At 38.9% G+C, this 23,280-nt stretch overlaps 2 protein-coding genes and 1 pseudogene across 2 annotated transcripts; all 3 read right to left on the reverse strand.

Moving 5' to 3' along the window:
• LOC104704306 (probable E3 ubiquitin-protein ligase ARI11) lies at positions 2,889-6,752 on the reverse strand. Its single transcript, XM_019226992.1, has 4 exons — positions 5,488-6,752; positions 4,364-5,026; positions 3,268-3,367; positions 2,889-3,166 (listed from the first exon to the last, which is right to left on the reverse strand). The coding sequence occupies exons 1-4, from the start codon at positions 6,685-6,687 to the stop codon at positions 2,889-2,891; spliced, it is 2,241 nt and encodes a 746-aa protein (XP_019082537.1). The 5' UTR covers positions 6,688-6,752.
• Positions 8,178-10,170, reverse strand: LOC104704307 (annotated as a pseudogene).
• On the reverse strand, positions 17,582-20,471 carry LOC104700289 (UDP-glycosyltransferase 74D1-like). Its single transcript, XM_010415785.2, has 2 exons — positions 19,691-20,471; positions 17,582-18,506 (listed from the first exon to the last, which is right to left on the reverse strand). Exons 1-2 carry the CDS (start codon positions 20,333-20,335, stop codon positions 17,781-17,783), a joined length of 1,371 nt encoding a protein of 456 aa, XP_010414087.1. The 5' UTR covers positions 20,336-20,471; the 3' UTR covers positions 17,582-17,780.

Below are 23,280 nucleotides of genomic sequence, written 5' to 3' on the forward strand. Positions count from 1 at the left end.
TTAGCAGCAGGACCAACCAGATGCTCCTTAACCACCTCCTGCGAAGTGCTAAGAGAGTTACTGCAGGAATTAGCCCCCTCATTCTTCGATCTCCGTTTCCAAGAGGAAGTCTTTTTTCTGATACTGCTTTTTACTACCACTGAGCGTCTCTTTGATTCCAGCTAATAGACCCATGTGGAAGCCTGTAGAACCGGCTTGTTCCATCGCCATGATCTTACTATTCAATACCACAAAGGCAGCATTAGTGTTACGACCTTCCTCCATTACAGTCTCACCAGTCGCAACAAACAATTTCTGAGAAGGTGCTTCCACCAAAGTCTGCGGATAGCCAAAAACCAAACCTTTCCCTTTACTAAGATCAGGAGTTAACGTAGGTGGAGCTTCCAGGCGAAGCATTGCATTCTGAGCAAGAGTGTCTGAGGCAATAGAATCCAATGTTGCTCGCAGGGCTTGTTCCCTCTGACCCAAAGGAAGGGTCTCCTAATTGCAGAATCTTCTGCATCTCAGCAAGGACTTCAGGTACGACCACATTAGACTGTGGTAGTACATATGGAACCACTGGTTGTTTCAGCAAAGGCAGGATTGTATTTGCAAGTTCCTTGGGAAAGTGATTATCTCAAGTAGAAACTTTCCGCGAGCTCTCTATAGCAGACACCTGCCCTCTACTATCGCCTTGCAGGAATGGGCATCTTTGTTTATCATGTGTAAGCCTTAGACAGTGGAAACAAGACTTACAGATTCTCTCATACTCAATATTGACCACCGCAAAGCCTTCTTTAGGTAGCTGGACGGATTTCATTTTGACCAGGGGATTCACAGCATCAAAGATCACCTTAACCTTGACAAACACGTTGTATTAAGATCTTTCCAGATCAAAAGCAATCTCTTTCTCATATCCAATTCTCCCTGCAACCGTCTTAATAGTCTTGAGGGTAAGGAAATTGACCGGTATGTTGCTTATCCAAATCCAGATCGGGAATGTCCCTAGGAAGTTTGCCGGTGGAGATTCAACCCATCTCTCCAAGATCAAACCCACTCATCAAAAGTCCAAAATCCCGTCCTCAAAACCCTCTCCAAATCACTCTCGAGTTGAAAAATGAACTGGAAGGTATTGTGGGATAATGCAATACCTCGAACTCTCTCATAGACTCCCCAGAATCGTGGCATCTTCATAATCATCTTTGCCATCTTCTGGCACTCAGGGTTCAGCAGTCTCCCCAACAGGCTCAGTTTGCACTCCACCGCCACCCCAAAGTCTCCTTCCTCTGTCAGGATAATCGGTGTGTCATCTGCAATCGTCATCGAACTCATCGCTAGGTTTAGATTTGCTTCTATTACCAAGAGAAATAACCCAATCGTTGTTTGTGAATATTCTGGATAGCACAGACCTGGTAATACCCACAGCAGCGTGAAAGAAAAACCTAATTTTCCAAAGCAAGATCTGAAAATATTGCGAGGATATTCTCTCAATATCCATCGAAACTGGAAGATTTTGTAAATCTTTTGGTATCCCAAAGAGATTGCAACCCATTGTTGCCTTTTTCCGGCTAAGAAAATATTTATCCGGCTGTATAACCCATCCTCTAGGGTTAGGTGAAAGACTCCCAATGAAACTGAGGGTCCTGAGCGAAAACACATTATTTTATTGTTTTGTTTTGGTTTTCAAATTATGGATGAACTTAACGCAAGGAAAAAATTTAACAAGAGAAAATATTTGTATTGGTTATTTTCTCTATAGATGTCTAAGTAGTGTGATCTCATTTGTTTTGCTAGTCAGATGTTTCATTGCCATATTTAAATGGTAATTATTTTTTCTTTAACCTTAAAAAGGAGACTTTTTTTTACTGATCTAGAGAATTTTTTCGGAGAAGCTTAACAATTATGGTTCACCAAATTTGCACATAGTCTCATATTCTCATGGCATTAGCATTAAATATTTTTAGTTTTAATTTATAAATATGATTTGATTATATTTCTCTCTCTTATAAAGGTCCAAGTCCATGTCTCAAACTAATACTTTTAAGAATAACAAAAGATTTACTCCATCTGTTTCATAATATAAGATGTTTTAACTAAATCACGCAGATTAACAATTGGAATCACTACCTAACCATTATCACTACCTAAACAATTGGAATCACTACCTAACCATTATCATTAAAGACTCTTATATACTTTACAGTAACAAACACACTTAGAGTAAACTCTGTAAAGTAAGACTATGTTAAGTAATGTACTCCAACGTAAAGACATTTAGATGGTTCATTTGATCTACCAGATCCTATAGTGTATAATTTCATGTTTTAAATGCATTTACTAAATTAAAAATAAAAATGTAACATGTAAATGTAAAAATTATCTTGTGGGTTACTAAAGTAATTTAAATACTAAATTAAATGCCTATGCCAAAAAAATTGTTTTAGAATAATTTTAGTTTTGAATATCACGGTTATATAGTAGAACAGATTTGGGTTGATATATATATATTATTTAAAATACTATTAATTTGGTGTTTATCTTATTATTATTTTATTAACACCATCAAGATTAGAATATTAAAAATTTTAATTAAATTACGCTTATTTAAACAAAAATGTCATTAAATAAATCACAGATTAAATCCTAAAATTAACAAACTAAATACAATTATACGATTTCAAACACTAAATAAAATCAACAAACAATTATAATTTCAAATTTAAAAGTTTTCAGTCAAGAAAATATTGCCCCCGGTATACCACAGGTGAAAATCTAGTATAAATAATTATTAGAGATAAGGTTTTAAGAAAAAACAAAAACAAAAAAAAAGTCATAAAACCCCTAGAGTCTTTCACATAAAATAAGTCATAAAGTCACATAGAATATTTTTTTAAGTTGCTAAATTAATTTTAACCCACTCTTCTAGCCTTTATCACCTTACGTCTTTTGATACTAGATCCATATCCTTGTGTGGATTTGATGATTTCATTGTGTGTCACATCAGTAAGACCATTCTCCAGCGCATTCACCAAATTTTCGAAGTAGGATTTGGTTGTTTTAGTCAAACTAATTAACTTTGCCTGGAACTTCATAAAATGTTTTTTTGGATCTTTAGTTTTAGCGATAAACTGTTTCAATTTCTCTTCTGCACATTTGTGAAGTCTACCCAAACCAGTTTCCGCCTCTCCTGAAACACAACAACACAACAAACATTCTGCTAAAATTGATGGAGAAAATTACTATTACACACAAAGTAACAAAGTAAGAGTTTCCGAATCAAAAACTGACCTTGCAAATACTCGAAAAAGTGTTGTTTAGAGGGTTCATGATTAATTAGGTAGTATCCAAATGCATAGGTCCATTTCAAGACCCTTCTACATTCGATGATCTGTAACAGTACAATCAATTACATGCCAATAATAATGTTTTGACTAACAAAAGTCTCATTGGTAGTTCTCATAATGGTGGAATGAAAAATTAATCTGCATTAAGATGATTTTTTTAAATTTTATAAAAGCTTTTCTGTTTTTTTTATATTATATAGTGATTCCTAGATTATGTTCCGCTGTACAAAGTACAAACTAAAATCCACATACTTTTTTTTTTGTAATCAACAAAATCTAACTAAAGAGTCCAAGGCGATTCGCCTAATGCTGGGATCAGAGGTGTCAAGCGGACTGCATGCCCGCGGGCCTAGCGCAAATAGTACCTCTGCGGGCGGGCATAGACACTAAATATTGGGCCCATTAAAAAGTGGGCCTTGCGGACCTAGCCCAAACGGATTGCGGGTTATAGCGGGTTATGTCCGCGGGTTGACGGGTCGGCCCGCGGTCTTCAAATATCAAATAAAAAGAAATATTTAATATAGATATATAACTATTTTTATATTATTTTAAACATATATCTTTTAAAATTATGTGATAACACAAATAAATTTAATATAAAAAAATTAAACATCTATAAAAATCAAAATTATTTTTAAAATTATAATTTATTAATTTTATTTTATTTTGTTAATATATTATTTAGACCCGCGGGCCAGCCCGTTAATCCGATGGGCTAGCGGGGTGGGCTTGGACATAACTTTTATGTCCGCGGGCTTAGCAGGCCGGCCCGTCGCGGCGCAAAAAAATAAAACTGCCCGCTGTGGACGGCCCAGATGGACGCTCGCCGGCCCGTTTGACACCTCTAGCTGGGATTATAAGATAAGTTGTTCATCTTCAAGATGATCTTTCCAATATAATGCAATGCTTTTATCGTTCATTCTACAATGTAAATAATTCAATTTTGTTCCGCAGCTGTTATATTCTATCCACATACTTTTCCAACGGGTTTCGCAATGTTACTAAAATCAAAGAATCATTATATATATACTTTTACTAACCTGAAGCCATGCCTCTACAGTGAACTGGAGCTGAGTTTCTGGTGTGCCCAATATTTCACTAAGCTCCTTAAGCCACATCGATTGCCATTTCTCCAGATCACTTGCAGCCGTGAGCCTCGACGATTGATTGAATTCCCATCTTTCGTAATAATGGTGGTATCTATCGATCGCTTCTTCAGCCCTTTTTCTCTTAGTTTCATCCTCATTGTCTTCTTTAAACACATTGCAAGCCGCGTGACCGCTCCATGGTTTAAGGCAAATCCAACAAAACTGAAATCTACACGGAGCTGAGCATGACATATGGCTACATCCTTGGTTCTTCTCGATCGGACGCTTGCATTCAGGACAAGGCTTTGTCTTAGCAAGTATCCAATTCGTGTTCTCGGACTCATCTCTGTTCTTTAGTAACCACTTTGACACCGTATCACAATCCACAGGACTATGAGCGTCTTCACAGCAATCCCAGCAAAACTTAAACGAACACAAACAAGAAACATCGTAATTACTAGTACTACTTCCACCAAAATCAACCGCGTATTCGCATCCCGGTGATGGACACCATTTAAACTTCTTCCCTTCTTCGACATAAGACCTAAGAAAATACGTATAATACTTCTCCTTATGTTCTTTCTTAGCGATCTTATCGATCAGGTCTTGACCNTAACACAAATAAATTTAATATAAAAAAATTAAACATCTATAAAAATCAAAATTATTTTTAAAATTATAATTTATTAATTTTATTTTATTTTGTTAATATATTATTTAGACCCGCGGGCCAGCCCGTTAATCCGATGGGCTAGCGGGGTGGGCTTGGACATAACTTTTATGTCCGCGGGCTTAGCAGGCCGGCCCGTCGCGGCGCAAAAAAATAAAACTGCCCGCTGTGGACGGCCCAGATGGACGCTCGCCGGCCCGTTTGACACCTCTAGCTGGGATTATAAGATAAGTTGTTCATCTTCAAGATGATCTTTCCAATATAATGCAATGCTTTTATCGTTCATTCTACAATGTAAATAATTCAATTTTGTTCCGCAGCTGTTATATTCTATCCACATACTTTTCCAACGGGTTTCGCAATGTTACTAAAATCAAAGAATCATTATATATATACTTTTACTAACCTGAAGCCATGCCTCTACAGTGAACTGGAGCTGAGTTTCTGGTGTGCCCAATATTTCACTAAGCTCCTTAAGCCACATCGATTGCCATTTCTCCAGATCACTTGCAGCCGTGAGCCTCGACGATTGATTGAATTCCCATCTTTCGTAATAATGGTGGTATCTATCGATCGCTTCTTCAGCCCTTTTTCTCTTAGTTTCATCCTCATTGTCTTCTTTAAACACATTGCAAGCCGCGTGACCGCTCCATGGTTTAAGGCAAATCCAACAAAACTGAAATCTACACGGAGCTGAGCATGACATATGGCTACATCCTTGGTTCTTCTCGATCGGACGCTTGCATTCAGGACAAGGCTTTGTCTTAGCAAGTATCCAATTCGTGTTCTCGGACTCATCTCTGTTCTTTAGTAACCACTTTGACACCGTATCACAATCCACAGGACTATGAGCGTCTTCACAGCAATCCCAGCAAAACTTAAACGAACACAAACAAGAAACATCGTAATTACTAGTACTACTTCCACCAAAATCAACCGCGTATTCGCATCCCGGTGATGGACACCATTTAAACTTCTTCCCTTCTTCGACATAAGACCTAAGAAAATACGTATAATACTTCTCCTTATGTTCTTTCTTAGCGATCTTATCGATCAGGTCTTGACCAACAGCAGCGGAACAAGAAGGCTCGGGACATGTAACTCTCAAACATCCCGAACTGTCTTCGATTTTGGTAGTGATGTAACCAGTCCAGCAAGTAATGCAATAAGGATGACCACAAGAAACCCTTTCGATTTCCCCTCGAGTGTATAACTCGAAGCAAATCCCACATTCGATTTCTTTTTCACCTTTAAGATCAACGACAGGCTCCTTCAGTATACCAACGGTTTCACGGGTTTTCTCTTCGTCCGTAAACCATTCATCTTCGACTTTACTAACGCTCCATTGATAGTGAAGTAGCAGAGCGATCGCTTCGACTTGGCTTATAGAGAGAGCCGTGGAAACTCGTTCGATGTCGTCTCTTTGATGCTTGCGGATGTCTTCTTCCTTGAGAACTACGTAACTTTTCTGAGATCGTTTCATGTGATCGTCATGATGATCAGCTAATCCGTCGTAGTTATCATCAGAGTCTCTATCTTCATCATTGCTGGGAAGATTCTCCTCTTCCGAGTCGATATACATTATCTCATCATCCGAATGATCCATGGCCGGCTGAAAGAAAAAACCCTAAAACGATGTTGATGTTAATTAATATATATATAGGGATTAACTCCTCGGATATATATTAGGGCTGCTCTCTAAAAATTTCTCGCTGCTTCTCTTCTAGTCTCTCCGTGGCTCCTTTTATAAGGTACTAGTAGGGTTTCAGCTAAAGATGAGGGATATTATTTTATTTATTCTGTTAAAGGATATTAGTGATATATACTATTATTAGGAAAAGAAAACTATTTTGTTGTTATCTTTTGATTTATTAATCATAATGATCTATTAATTATTACTAGGTTTAGGCACAAACATTAGGAAATAATAAATAAAAAATACTGCCAAATTAAATAGTCATAAATTATTAAATTAATAAAAAATGTGCATAGAAACTTTTAAAAATAACTAATAAAATGGAATAAAGAAAAAAGTCTAAAACATCTTATATATGGTATTCTTAAAAGTCAAAGAAAAAAAAATCTAAAACACCAAATTGAACAGAGAAGAGAAATAAGTTTTATCTTTTGATTTAGTTGTGGTATTCAGCTCAAGATATAAGCATTGATGCTTTTTCATTTTGTTTCCTACTAATCGTCACCAAGTTTGATGCTTTTATCTGTCTTCTTTGGTGCTCCCTCTATTAAATTGCAATTTAGTCATGGGTAGTTTGCCTCCGAGCTTCCACGGGAATACATGTCTACGGTACCCATTGCAGTGATCCTTCCTTGGCCGTATTTTCTTTATTGGTTGCGGTGGATATTGCAGCAAGGGTATTGGCGTGGAGTCGTGGAGAGATTGCTTTACTTTATTTGATTGCCTTCCACTTGTCGTGTACTTAATTTGGTTTGCAATCTTGGACATTGCTATGTGGCCGGCTACGACCCAAATAGGCCTTCTGTTTTTTTGTTGAGTGGTCTGGTCAGCTCTTAGTTAGGCTCTCGCGTTGTGTTTTAGCTTTCTTAGGGTTTTAGGTGACTTTAGTGTGTTTGTTACCTTGGACTGATTTAAAAAGACTACGGGCTGAAAAAGGTTAGGTATCATGGACACTTCAAGTTCTTTCATTTTCAATTAGTTGAATTTTGTTTTGTAACTCTATCGAGGCTTCATGGCGATGTAATATGAGTGGTAAAAAACTCTACTTCTTCACAAAACCTGAAGATCTCGTAAACTTTAGCCTCGAGATCAATTTGGTGTTCAAATTAATATTCAATCATTGAACAAACGTAATTTTATTTATTCAAAAGAAGTTTAAATTTGCTCCTTTGACCTGTAGGGATAGTTGTTTCACCAAAATTATACTAGGGGGAGCAAGTAATCAAAAAAAAACTCTAGAGTCGAGTAGCAATATGTGAAATTCCTTATAAATAAATAAACTAACCAAATTCCTAAGAATTAACAAAGGGATTATTATTAAACTGATGATGGGAGATCTAAGTAGCCACTTGTAGCTTCATATGATACCTTGCGTGTCTTCTGAAATAAGAATGCTTCCGTCAAACGATGTAGTCGTCATCTACCCATTCGTCATCTACCCATTCATGAGAGAATTGTGTTGAGAATATCATATGGTCGTAAAGCTTCATACCAGTTTCTTCTGTTGATTTGGTCTCACCACTACATACGACATCAGAAAGACCATTCTCCAAAGCTTTCACCAGATTTTCGAAGAAAGTTTTAGTTGCTCTAGTCAAATCAGTTAATTTCATCTTGAAACTATAGAAAGCATTGGTTGGATCATCAGATTTATGGATGAACTCTTTCAACTCCGTCTCTGCACAATGATGAAGCCTCTCCAAACCTGATTCAGTATCCGCTGAAAACAACACAGCAAAATATTTTAGTTAGCTAGAATGGACAAATTAGCATCACACAGATAAAGTGTTTCCGTACCAATAATTTACCTTGCAAATACTCGAACAATTTTTTCTTGGCGATTTCATGATTAGGTAGGTAGTATCCAAACGCATAGGTCCATTTTAAGACCCTCCTGCATTCGATGATCTGCAACAGTTAAATCAGTTATATGTCAGTAACGGTTCAACAACATACAATGTTGTAATCTAACAAACGTCGTCATTATTAGAATAATAGAATCTCACTGGTAATTGACATTATGGTTGAATGATTTCATCAGTTCAAGATTAATGATAAAATTTAATCATGAAATCTTCATTAAGATGGTTTTTCAATTTAATAAAGCTTTCTTTGTTTTTCTATATACTATGTAGTCATTCACATACATTATTCAGTGTTACGAACCAGAGAGTTATTTAAATACTTTTTACTAACCTGACGCCATGCCTCCACGGTGAATTCCAGCTCACTTTCTGGTTTTCTCAGTGTGCCACTAAGCCGCTTAAGCTGCATCGATTGCCATTTCTCCAGATCACTTATAGCCTTAAGCCTCGACGATTGATTGACTACCCACCTTTCATAATAATGCAAGTACCTAGCCATTTCATCTTTAAGCAATTCTCTCTTATCTTCAGCCTCTTTAACAAACCTGTTGCAAGCCACGTGACCAGTATATGCTTCAAGACAAACCCAACAAAACTCATACCCACACGGAGATGAGGATGTCATATGGTTGCATCCTTCGTTCTTCTCGATCGGACGTTTGCATTTAGGACAAGGCTTTTAATTCGCAAGCATCCAATTCTTGTTCTCGGCCTCATCCTGGGTCTTGAATATCCATTTTGACACCGTTTCACAGTCAACAGGACTGTGAGCATCTTCCCTGCAATTCCAGCAAAAGCTATGCAAACACAAACAAGTAATATCATACATACTACTTCCACTTCCACTTCCACTCCCACCAACATCAACATCAAAATCAATCGCGCATTCGCATTCAGGCGATGGACACCATTTAATCCTCTTTAGGACGTCTTCTTCCACATAAGATCTGAGTAAATATCTATTGTACTTCTCCTTATCTTCTTTCTTACTAAACTTATCGATCATATCTTGACCAACAGCAGCAGAACAAGAAGGCTCGGGACATTTAATCCTTAAACATCCCGGACCGTCTCCCATCTTAGAAGTGACATAACCAGTCCAGCAAGTATTGCAATAAGGATGACCACAAGAAACCCTTTCGATTTCCCCTCGAGTGTATGACTCGAAGCAAATCCCACATTGGATTACTTTTTCACCATTGACATCAACGACAGGCTCCTTCAATATACCAAGGGTTTCACGGATCTTCTCTTCGTCCGTAAACCATTCATCTTCTACTTTACTAACACGCCAATGATAGTGAAGAAGCAGAGCGATCGCTTCGGCTTGGCTTATAGAGAGACCCGTGGAAACACGTTCGATATGGTCTCTTTGATGCTTGCGGATGTCTTCTTCCTTGTGAAGAACGTAACCTTTCTGAGATCCTTTTATGTCTTCCTCAGGGAATCCATAATCGGTTTCATTATCTTCAACATCGCTGTAGAGGTTCTCCTCTCCTGATTCGATACCATCATCTGAATAATCCATGGCGAGCTGAAAAAAATAAATAGATATAAAAAACCCTAAAACGGCTTTGAGGATTATAGGAAGCAGACGAAACCAAAATTTAGGGCTGCGCACTAACAATCTCGCTTGTAGAAGCTCTCCTCTAATTTTTTAGGCCGCCTAATTATTATTAGGGGCTTTGGGGATTGAAATTTTTTTTATAGAGATTAGACCTTTTAATTAAACAAAGTAAGCTTTAAACGTCTGAGAGACTGAGAAAAAAGGAAAAAGTCAAAAGTCATAATTACTTTACTAGATTTAAACCTTCTTTATATATGTTCTAAGATTACAATATATTCACTTTCCTTATCGGATGAAGTGAGATATGGAAAACTGTTTCATTGCTTCATTCGGCCGCCGTGCCGAAGTGGAAGTCGGCTCCTTCTTCTTCAAGGCTACACTTTGGCCGAACTGACTTCTTGTTGACCTAATCGAGCCCTTAACCGGTTTCCCGGTTAACTAATCAATTAGTATTTCTGGTTTAGCTCGGTATGTCGGGGGTGCTGAATCCCGCACCAACAATTAGTCCCCCCCCAGTTCCGAATATTCGAGATTCAATTCGAATGTTTCGAACTATGGGAAGAGAATATCCGATCTAATCCATAAAAACTTAATTGATTTTACCCGGATTCTCGCGTCATCTCGCCGTGAATTGTTCGGACGACACGTGTCGTTTGCATCACATCAGCTAGCCCGGAATTCGAAGAGTCGCATAGGTCATAATTGCTCTGCGTAGGGTTGCCACCCGCTCGACTCTATAAATACGCCTCCCCTTTCGTCATTTCTCATTTTCTGTCAACAACGAAAGGTAATCTGCTCCGATCTCTCTCCTATTTATTTTGTTAGTTCCGATTTTCTTCCGCACTCTCCGAACTCAGAATATGGCAAGCACATCAGAACCCATCTCTTCGCCAGAAGTCGAGGGCGAACAGCTAATTCGTCGATCTTCCAAGCGGAAAACTCTCGACCCAGAGCGTACCACGCAGATCGGTGAGTCGAGTAGATCGGCTTCCGAATTCCCACCACACCTTGTTCGCTGTTCAGCAGGAACTTCATCTTCACAAGTATTGTCGTTGCCATCAGTTCGTCCTGAAGAGGAAAGCACCGAACTGACTCAAGGCGTACTGTTACAAGAGGAAGATCGGTTTGTTCCCTTAGGACTCTTGATCGAGGATATCGATCCCTTATTTGACCATAAAGGACAGATTGGTGGCGAAAAGAGTTTGAGTTCGTCCAAAACCGTGAACGACATGCTGAACTCATGTGGTTTATTCAACAGCGAAGTCACAATTCTGATTCCTCGAGAGGACCAACGCCCTTGGAACCCTCCGGAAGGGTATATATGTCTATACGAATGTTACTTTACCGAATGTCGCCTCTTATTCCCAATCCCTGCGTTGATATCGCTCTACGCCCAAAGACGCAGGATAGCGATCTGCCAATTCGTCCCCAGAGCTATTTGTAACTTTATGGCTGCCCTCACTATAGCAGCCGAAGTCGGGGTCAATATTGGAGTTCAATGTTTCGAACAGCTATCCAATTTTAAGTTATCAAAGAATCTACACCGCTGGGAAGTGAATATGAGGCCGGCGCACAATTTCCTTGTCGGTAAAAGAGTGAGCAAATTCCAGAAGTGGATGAACCGCTACTTCTATGTTCGCGTCGATCAGTACTCACTCGCTAACCCATCGGGTTTCCATCGGAGAGTGTGGAATGAAAATCCTGGTAGACTTTATATTTTCAGCACGTTTTAATTGAATTCGGCACCTCTAACCAGTTTTAACTTTTTTGTGTCATGTTTCCAGATCGTCCTTTCTGCGCGACGCGGCTAGCTCCAAACTACCATCCCGTCAGAGACGCTCTATTAACCGGAAACAATCGTCAGTGGGAGTTCATCACCCGTATCCGTGTTGAAACAGCGATGGGCAAACCCAGGACGACGTTCCCAAGTTTTGCTAGGTCGCTAGGACGAACTGCGGAACCTACCGGGGCACGTGTCCTTGAATCGGACAATCTCCAGATAGTTCGGCGTGACACTCAGGCTGCCATTGAAGCTGACATTGACCCATCTCAGGGTCGAACTGAAGTCGATCCCATCCCAGACCAGACCGACGTTGACCCTACTCAGGCTTCTGGAGAAAACGTCAACACAGTCGATGTCGCGGAAGAAGATATTCTCCCTTTGGCCTTAGAGAATGCCAATCTTTCGACCGAAGAACAGGATGTCCCGCAACTTGAAGCTGGATCCAAAAGAAGGAAGAAGAAAAAGAAGCAAACCAGAAATAACCCAGTCGCTGAGCCACAACCGGTAGTGAACCACAAACGCTCGGCGGAAGAAGTCGGACTAGAATCTGCCGATCGATTTCGCCTGGAAAGGAGAAATGATAAAACAGATCGCTTCTCCTATCATTACTTCGGCGACTACCCTCTGGTGACCAATCGTGAAGCCTCAGGCGAACTCTTCCGAACCTTGAAGACCTCCAGTCGAATCCTTCCGTCGGCGGATGATCTTGAATTTAAACAGGCGTTCCTTGATGTCGCCGAGTGCCACCTAATGGTATGCCCTATCATTTTGTTTAATTTGCTTGAAATTTCAGCGGGTGAACTGACATATGTTCTTCGGGTTTACAGACTGCCGCCAAGATGAACACGCTGACTCAATTATACGATAGGCGTGCCAAATCCAGTAAGAAGTCTGGATTGGAGCTCGAAAAGGTGAAAGAATGCGCAGAGCAAATCCGGATTGCCAGCGACGCCAAGGATGCGAGGATCAAAGAGCTCGAGGCGCTTGTTGCCGAGAAAGATGGTATCATTGCCAGCTCCGAGCAGAGGATTAGTGAACTGAACTCCCGAGCGCTTACTCTCGAGGAAGAGAAGAACGAACTGCAGGAATCATGCGACGGGTTAAAGGCTCAGCTCAACTTTGAAGTCAAGAGACTTCGGCGGGATCGTTGGGAGAAGGTGGAGCGAACAACAATGAAAGCGCAGACTCGACTGGATAAGGTCAAGGCCTATCTACTCGAACAGGAGAAAGTTCGTCCCCTGGAGGATCTGCTAAACCAAGCTTCCGGGATACAGGAAACTGTACAATATCTGGTCGAAAATGGGGCCATCATTCCGGCGAAACGAATCAAGGAGATTGACGAGAAAAAGGCCAAAGCCGAGGAGACTGTCAAGGTGATCGATGTCCTTGATCTGAATGAAAAAGATCTCAACATGTCCCCGGATCAACTTGGCTATGGATTTCCCCCCCCCCCCGGAACGACGGCTCCAGACTCCGTCCAACATCCGTTCGGTTCTAATGCCGATAGCTTTCAGGCCGATTTGAGCGGNTGATTTGACCGGCGCTTATGATACTTAGCTGTATTTTCGTTTCCTTCTCTTCTTTTTCTTTTGTTGTTAATCCTACGGGTCTGAGTACCCTTGTAAAACATTGCCGACTTGTTCGGCCCATTTTCTCTTTTAATTACCAAAATTTTTCTTTTATCATAAAAGGAAAAACTGATAAATTTGCATTCTTACCATTTTGCACGGAAAGTTGCCATTTTTTAAAAAGGGGATTTTCCTCCCAATACTCGTATAAATCTATCCGGCGCTGCCTACGGATTAAACATCCCAAGAAGAACTCTCAATCAAGACAATGTCAAGCTCGGTTAGCAGCGTGGAATCCCCACTAGTTGGTAACGATGTGCCGACATTCTCGAATGTCGAAGCTATCAAAAGAGGGATGGCGTACTACCCGAACATCCGAGCTCCCTGGATGTTGATGTTCCGCGTCAAACCGGAAGAAAGGCGCGAACTGGAAGAATTTCTTCATGAGGTGGAAGATCGCCATACGGAATATCGCGATCGTCTTGCCGCATCGGAACAAGTACAGCGAGATTTGCTACTCAAACTCGAGATGTTGGAATCTCACCCAAAGGATTGGATTAAGAATGGGATTCGACAAGATAGCTGCTTTGCCGCCATGTCTTGTTGCGTACTGCGACGAATGCCGAAGGGAATCAGATCGGAGACCGACACATACGGACCCTGTCTTGATTGGTGACTTCATTCCCGGCAACGTTAAGCCATTCTATATTAACCGGCGTGCAACCGGTGTCGAGCTTGCCGAGGCCGACGCCTTTTTCCGTCAGGTAGCCACTACCCTCTTTTCCTTTTTGCTTTCCTTATGAGCGATCGAGATTTGTCTTCTTCGTACTAACCCGTTGTTGATTTTGCGTTTGCAGATTGAGGGTACGCACCAAGAACTGACTCAAGATCTTTAGTACTTTCATATGAAGAAAGGCAGGATCGATCGACGGCTGAGGACTCTGGAGTCCGAGATCGCCCTACTCAAGGCGAAAAGGAAAAGAACTACTGACCTGCTCGATGAATCCGAACAGAAGGCCAGAGCATTGGAGACTCGTCCCGAGGAATGGGAAAAGACTGGGTTGCAACTACTATGGCCAATGCCGAAGCGACTCAAGACGAGCATTCGCGAGATTGCTGCAAATGGCGCACCAGTTCGGAATTAGGATGTTTCGTTTGATAATAAAATACAACTACAATATAGCAGGCGAACTTGAACTTTGCTTGTTGTAAAATCTCAATACAACTTTTTCAGTAATAATAAGAGATTTATTTTGCTACTTTATTCTCAAAAATGTGCCAGAAGCGAGACGTCTCCCGGCTTACGTCAGGCAATTTTTATTAAGTGACGGTAGACAAAATCAATTAGAGCCTCAAAAGCAGTCTATGAATTTGAAACGAAGTGTGTTTGGTCGGAGAGCGAGATACTGGGCTCGGCTTATCTCCTTTTACTTTAGTTCGGTGGCCGGAGTGCGAAATTATTCTCTGGGTTCGGCTTACCATACCGTCCGAACCAAAGGTTGAGTGCGAAATAAATACTCTGGGTTCGGCTTACCCCAACAATTAAGAGATTGGGCGCGGAATAAACGCTATGGGTCCGGCTTATCCCAATGATTGAAAGTTCGGGTGCGAAATAATGACTCTGGGTCCGGCTTATCCCGAAAAATAGTAGGTAGTTATACCAGCTGATCACCTGGCCAGGGTGTCAACAAGGGGTGAGTTCGGTACGAACTAATAGATACTTAGTCCCAGTCGGGCTAAGGTATACGTATGAGTATATAGTTTTTTTTTTTTTTTTTTTTTTTTTTTTTTTTAAATTTTCCTTTTTCCGTTCTAGAAATAATGAACGTGCTTTATTAAATGCGCTGCGCGGTCTTTGAGAATTATTCTCGGAACCTCGCGAAAACCACGCTGCACTCTGATTGGTGCATTCAGCGGCGGTTACTTCCCGTAATCCTGTATAAATAGAATTGAGAGTTTGGGAGATCATTCTAACTTCAACAACTTTCCAAAATATTGAGAGAAAGAGATGGTGACTACTCGATCTGCGTGGCTAAGACGGGCTCTGGAAAGGTTAGCCGCTTCATCGAGCGGTTCCAACCGAACCGAATCGTCGGATGACTCCTCTGCCCAAGAGGGCGTAGAGACTTTCCGAGTACGCACACTTGTCCCACCTGTTGATATGGCGGGTGTAGAAGGGAGCCTCGTGTGTCAAGAACTCCGAAGGTATCGGGCTCGCCGCTATAGGCTGGGGGCTCACCTTATGGCGAGACGTCGTAGACTGGCCGAAGTCTGTTGGCTTTACCGTTTGGACGGGACTATTCGGGTGCTGCACGAATTAACCGCCGAAAGCTTCTTCTTGGAGAAGTGGCGTATGACCGGGCTGCTTGTCGCGCGTGCGGCGAGCCAAGAACTGGTGGCGAGTATGGAGGTGCCTGTCCTTTTTGAGGACGACTGTCAGCCCCTCGAAGATACCGCGCACCCATTCACCGTGGATATCTGGGCCTACCGGGCTTCCGTAGAAAGGTTAAGGCGGTACGCCAATTTCCTGGAATCGGCTGGTCCGGTTTTCCGTGAGAGGCACCTGGTCGAGGGCCCGTGCGCCTTCCTGGAAGACTTGGTTTCAAGAGGCGTTGAAGTTCCTAGGGAGAGACTGGAGACCCTAAGGCAAGCTCGTCAATTCTGGCGAAGCGAACTGGATAAGGTAACAGTAGAGGAACCGCTGGCAGACGATCTGTCAGGTCCGCGGCCTCCACTTCGTCTACTGGACTGCCCCAGACAGTGACGGCGAAACCCTGACCGCTCCAAACGCGGAATCCGGACGGTTATTTTTTCTATTATTTTTTGTTTTTAGGAGAACAAAACAAAAAATAATCCCCACAGACGGCGCCAATTGTAGAAACTAGGTTTCCACAATGAATTTGTTTGAGGAGGGAAACAAATTCAATAGAGTTATATCTCTAGAAAACAGATCTAAGCCTTCGAATTAAAGTAAAGAGGTAGAACTCAAAGGAATTAGGGTTTATTGCCAAGAACAAAAGGAGAACTCGATTATTGTATTTGATTTTCGATGCCTTACAATGGAGAAGTCTCTCCTTCTTTATACATGTTCTAAGATTACAATATATTCACTTTCCTTATCGGACGAAGTGAGATATGGAAAACTGCCTCATTGCTTCATTCGGTCGCCGTGCCGAAGTGGAAGTCGGCTCCTTCTTCTTCAAGGCTACACTTTGGCCGAACTGACTTCTTGTTGACCTAATCGAGCCCTTAACCGGTTTCCCGGTTAACTAATCAATTAGTATTTCTGGTTTAGCTCGGTATGTCGGGGGTGCTGAATCCCGCACCAACAAAGTTGATCGTTGAGTCATCTCGTGGATGTTGTTACCACATATGTCCACGCTTCAGATGGTAACATGAGAGGTGTTAATGTAAAATATCCCATATTAGAAAGATGTGAAAGAATTTAAGTAATATATAAAGGGTTAGGGTCTTTCCACTTTTGAGTTTATATATATCGATTATGTCATCATCTGAATAATCCATTACCTATGGCTGAAGAAATCCTAACACGACTTCGAGATTTATAACTCCTCTAAGAAGTTCTCTCTTTAATCATATCGATCCTTTTATAGGCTACTAGCACAGGGCTAACTCAATTTGATTGGAGGTCTTTTAGCAAACAGATTTAAAATACTTTTACTTTTTTAAGTTTGTTAAAACATACTGTATATCCAATCTTTTGTAAAAACTAGAAAGTAGAGTTAAACGACCCAAAAAAGTTCCTACAAAAAAAAAAGAAGACAAAAAAAAGTTTGGACGTTAAATAGGAAAATTTCAAAGCTTATAGCGTATGAAAGAAAGGAAAGTACAATATAATTTAAAACTTTTTATGTCATTAGAATTGGTCTATCACAATTCGAAATGTGGCAATGGAGCATAAAAGAAACAAACCGGATAAGTAGCCTCACAATCTCACATGCATCAGTTGTACGAGAAGGTTTTTGCAGATATATGTCAGTCTATCAGATATACAATCAAGTAAAACACATGGGGAAACGAGAGGTCCCAAATTTCTCAACTCTTACAACATTTTTAAATCACATTGTTCGCACCATAAATAACTTAACGAAACAAACAACATAAGTTGCATTATTCCAAACTTCTTAGTTCTTTAAAAACTCCCAGGAAAGAAAAAAAAACAAACACATTAATAAGCATTACAGATTAATAAAATCACTTTACCTCAGAATTTTAGCAATAAACTCATCAATATTCTTATCAGAGTTTCCTCCTTCAGACAAAGCTTCTCGTGCAAACTCCATTAATTTCCGAGCATTCTTTCTAACCTCTTTCCCTTTCTCCGACATCTCTTCCATAACTTCTCCAACACATCTCACAATCTCTTCCTTCGTCACAAACCCATTTTTATCTGTCTTAACCCTAACCCCAACCTTCCACACATCTTCTATAAACTTAGCATTAGTTGGTTGATCGCTATAAGCCGGCATTCCAATCAAAGCCACTCCTAAGCTCAATGCCTCTAAAGTAGAATTCCATCCGCAATGCGTCATGAAACAACCGATGGATTTATGCGCAAGAACTTGTAATTGAGGACTCCAATTCACTATCAACCCTTTCTCACCAATTTCCTCTACGTAGTTGCTCGGGAGCTTGTTTTTTTCTGTTTCTCTAACAACCCACAAGAAGTTACGGCCAGTTTGTTTTAGACCAGCTGCTACTTCTATCATTTGATCGTCTTTTAAGACGGCCAAGCTTCCAAAGGAGACGTAGATCACTGAACTGGGCTGTTTTGAGTCAAGCCAGTCAAGGCATTCGTTAACTTGGGCATTGAAGAGGTTGATTCCGTAGTCTTTGTCGCCTGCTAATCGTTTGTCTAAGTACATTGATGGAATCATCGGTCCTATGTTCTTGACCGGCCATTGGTTCGTCATCCATTGTAACACCTGAAGAAAAAATTAGCACACCCTTTAATACATGCAATAAAAGAAACGTTGATAGGTTGATCGTCCATATATATAAGATATGTTTCTCACTAGTGACTCACTTCAACATTTTGTTTTCTAGAAATCAATAAGGAAACCTAATTATTTTGAAATTGATATTGATATATAAACTGGGCTATACCCAAAAAAAAAAAGACATTTTGAAACATAAATGTAAACCAGCCGTCCCGGCCTAAAAGTTTTCTGACTAACAATTCCTTGTTTAAACCCAAACATGATCACGTTATCTATTGTCATGTTTTTAGGCTTAGAAAAGAAATCAAGAACCTAGAAGATCAATAGGGACCAGTGGAAATAAAGAGACCAGAAAGGAAAAATATGGATAACGTCTCTTGTTATATTTGTACTAGGAGACCCCCTATTGAGTCTAGAAATTTATATGTTGGAGTTTTAAAATGGGAAGCTTACAAATTAACTTTGTCAAATCTACGAGCAAAAAATTTCATAGACCAAATTCTCAATGATATAATATTAATAATTTGAACTAATCCACTAATTCTATTGTAGGACACACATCACACATGCTAAGCCAATATAATTGCTAAATAATCAAAGGTAAACGGCGAGACACGTATGTGTAGCTACGTATGTGTATATTTGAGACGATAGCTAGTCGTTTTCTGGCTACATATTTGCCACGTAAAAACCCAATCCAATCGTATATAAAGATATCTAATCTGCACCTTGGGATGTTCGCCCCAATTGGATACCTTTCGGCCCGAAGATGAATGAATAATGTTCTTTTTGTCGGTTTACATAATGATGTTTTTTTTTGTTTTTGCTACAATTATTTACCAACATTAAATTAATATTTTTTTACCACGAACCTAAAAAGCTACATCCATATTACAGTAAGGAATTATTTCGCAAACTACCTAACTACAATTGGAATTTGCCACTTATATGTATTTTAATGCTTGGTTTTAATTTCGATATGGGTCACATCAGGTACTAATTATTGGTTTAGTAGGAATAGGATAATATTCACTATTCAATATTATCATTATATCATTTAGATTTCATTTTGCATATAACTGATATGATACTATCCACCATTATTATTATGTCATTTGGATTTCATACTGCATATAACTAATAAGCATGAGAGAAAAGTTAAGAATTACCTCGACTTCGAGTTCGTCGAAAGAGTTAACCAAGAAGAAGTCAATGTCGTCAACATTGATGAACTGGCTACTAATGAGCTCAAACAACGGCCGGCAGATATTGTTATCGTACAGAAACACCGGCAAGTCATTACCCTTCAACGGAGGCATCGCAGGCAAAACTACATCGTTTTGAAACTCCTTGAACTCTCCACGCAAGAAATGAACGTAGATGGCGTTCACGGTGGAGGACTGAGTGAAGAACGACGCCGCAGCGACCCCGGGATGTTTCCGGCAAACGTCGAGAACATAAGGCAGACAAGAGTCGTAAACGACGGCGTTTGGTTTGGGGTCCATCGAGGAGATCAGTTCAGATAGGCTTCTAGAGACGTTTTCTTGAAACTTTGAGAAGTAGTCGGGAGATGTGTCGGTAGATGGATGGCCTTCCTCGAAGCCATCGTCTATGGGGACGAAAGAAAGCGGAAGAGCGGTGGCTCCGCCAGCGATGGCACGGCGGAGGATGGAGTTGTGGGTGGAGGAAGTGGTGAGGAACGTGACCGTAACGTTTATGGAGATTAAACGTTTTGAGAATTGGAGAAGAGGGTTTATGTGTCCTTGTATCGGGAATGAGAAGACTAACACATTTGCTTTCGCATTTTCTCCCATTTTTTTTTCTCTCTCTCTCTCTCTCTTCTTTTCTTTTTGATGAATTTGTGATACGAACTCTGTTATGGGGAGAGTAGAGGGTTGTATTTATCGGATATATGCAACGTAGAAAAAATGGTATCAAATTGGATATATATGCAACTTTTTATATAAAAGATTTGTTTCTATGAAATGTCTCTTTACCAAATAGGAAAGTTAAAAGGGCTTGGTGGGTTGGTGATTTGGTTAATTTAAGATTATTATTGTTGTGTATCGTATTTTATACAATGGCATAGGGATAATTAATCTTACAAATTATGTGCCCAGTTAGATTCCTCCTTGATAGAAGGGTTTTTTTTTTTTTTTTTTTTTAAAAAAAAGTTTTTAGCCCATGTCGACTAATGAAAAGATTTACCAGAATCTACATAAAACTAAACTAAGATTAGGATTTATCATTTATGCTATAATATAAGATTAAATTAATTATCCATATATTACATGTATCTTCTATAGCTTCTCTCACCATTGACTTTGCTTCTCGAATCGTTGGAAAGAAAAGCTTTCCTTTTGTGTACATTTTTTTTGTTCAATTACTATTTGTTTCATTTTCTCTTGTTGATATTTTTGGTTGTTTTTTTGGCGTTTATCGACACTATCTATATATTTTGACTTTTATAACTTTAAACTACCATTTCGACTAGACAAAATAGTTTACCTATGCATGTTTTGAGTACAATGCAAAATATCATATATATATAGTCAAATAACATGTATTCGAATAAGATTTGTGACATCCTAATCTAAAGGGCTGTTTTACAGGAAATTTGAGGAATCGTTCATTGTGGAGTAGTTAAATAATATGTACCGTTGGATGATTAGAAACATATTTAGAATTACACCGAAATCTTCCATGTTATATGACTTATGAGAGAAACCACTGACTTCAAATTAACATCAATGCGAGTTAAAAAATTGGGCTACTAGCAAACATAGTACATACATTTAATACATACAATCGTCAATTTCAAGAATTTAGAGTGACAGATGAACATTGTACGATTCCATAAATTAAAAGATGATAAAATATGTACATCACATTCACATCTAATCATTTACTTTTTCCAATTCACAAAGAAATTCGCTCAAAACTTTAAATTTTCCATAAAAAATGCCGTTTTATACCACTATATCACAATACTGCAGCAGAGTCAACAAATCTATACAGTACATCTTAAACGAATCATAAATTTTTGACTCAAAATCAAATGGTCTTAGTTGAAGATAAACTATGTCCATTATATATATATATACTAATGTCATTTACATATTTGCGGTGTTGATTTTGAGGCACTTTTTTTTTGGAGATGAACGGCATATTAGATTTACTAAGCTATGATATATAACGTAACGTGCATATATGTACTATGTGAAATCATAAACTTCCAACAAGAAAATGACAACGAATATATAATAGTCGTGTTTTTATTTATTAATGTAGAATACCTACTACTTTATATTGCCGAGTATGCACGTCTTGTTTAGATACCTCAGTTTCATTTCATCATAAGCAATTTTTTGGATGCTAATGCATATCGGTATCAATATAATGGTATTCAAAATGAAATTTTCTATGTTAAATGACTTCATAATGGATCTGATTGGTAACGTAGTCAAACTATAAGCTGTTAAAGAATAATGCAAAACTGTAAAAATAAAAACATACAAAAACTGCTGTTTTAGGGGCATCAAACCCGTGACCTGAGGTAAATTTTTCATACAATAGAACCAACTGAACTAGGAACTTATTTTAATGATTAACTAAAGCAGATGCTTTGGGGGTGGGCGGAGCCTGGAAAGAGCTGTACATGAAAGGTAAAAATTAAAAGTTGTACCAGTTGTAAAGTTTTGTTTGTCTCACCAATCAAACCCAATGTATTTTTTTTTTCAAATTTTGGGAGGTAAAAAAGGAATATAACTGCTTAGTTGTAACTTGTAAGTGATAACTAACAAATGTGACTTGTCGTCTTCCGTTTACGATTTAACACATGTAATTTTGAAATTCTCTTACGACTTTATCAAATATTCAAAGTGAAACCTATTATGTGTTATTATACCTTTTCTTTTTACGTTTTTCGGTATCATATATAAAGATAAAACAAATAATGCGAAAATAAATTTTCATAAATATATAAAGGATCCAGAGTACAATAATGTTAAAATGTTGTTTATATCGAAGCAAAAGAGACTTGACGTGATATTAATATTCATATATTAGGATTTACCCCGTGGTACATCACAATTCAATTAATTTTTAAAATTTTTAATATACAAAATAGATGATAAAAGTATTATAGGTAAATAGAGTTTCTTTGATTTTAAATATAAATATTACAATGTTATATATATTTATATAATTGTTTTATTTGAACTTGGGAAAAGTTATAGAATAAAATATCAGAAATGTTGGATTATATCGGGTATATGACGAAAAACGGGGTAAATTAATATAATGTAGTGTTTATCTTCAATTCTTTAGTTCAACTTAAAAGTCTTTGTTTGAATTTGGTATATAAATGTGAAGTTTGCATAGTTTTATAATTTAATAGTATAAATTATAAAACGTTGTGGATTTAATAATGTTAAACTTTAAATTCTGAACAGTTGTTGATGAATCGAAAGATAAGCACCGTTTGCAAGTTCCTAATGCCCACAATCGAAAGATAAGTATCTTCTTTCCACTCTGACGATGACAACTTCTTCCTCATTCGAGCGCAACAATCATCAGTCTCTACTATTTGTTTACATCGCAGAAAGCAAAAGCATGTTCCTTTTTCCTTTAAATAACGTTAATCAAGCAGTTTCAACATTCGTGATTTGAGATTGTGTGGTAATTTCAATTTTGACTCGATCAAAAAGATGGTGTTTAGATTCGATTTCGAATCATATTCGATTGAACTATATACTAA

This window comes from Camelina sativa, chromosome 7 (genome assembly GCF_000633955.1).
Source record: "Camelina sativa cultivar DH55 chromosome 7, Cs, whole genome shotgun sequence".
NCBI classification, from domain to species: Eukaryota; Viridiplantae; Streptophyta; class Magnoliopsida; order Brassicales; family Brassicaceae; genus Camelina; species Camelina sativa.

Bases quoted from the DNA above. Each gene is read 5' to 3' on its own strand.
- LOC104700289 (XM_010415785.2), bottom strand. From the start codon at position 20,335: ATGGGAGAAAATGCGAAAGCAAATGTGTTAGTCTTCTCATTCCCGATA. The intron at 18,507-19,690 runs GTAATTCTTAAC...TTTTTTCTTCAG, and splicing joins TCGACGAACTCGAAGTCGAG to GTGTTACAATGGATGACGAA.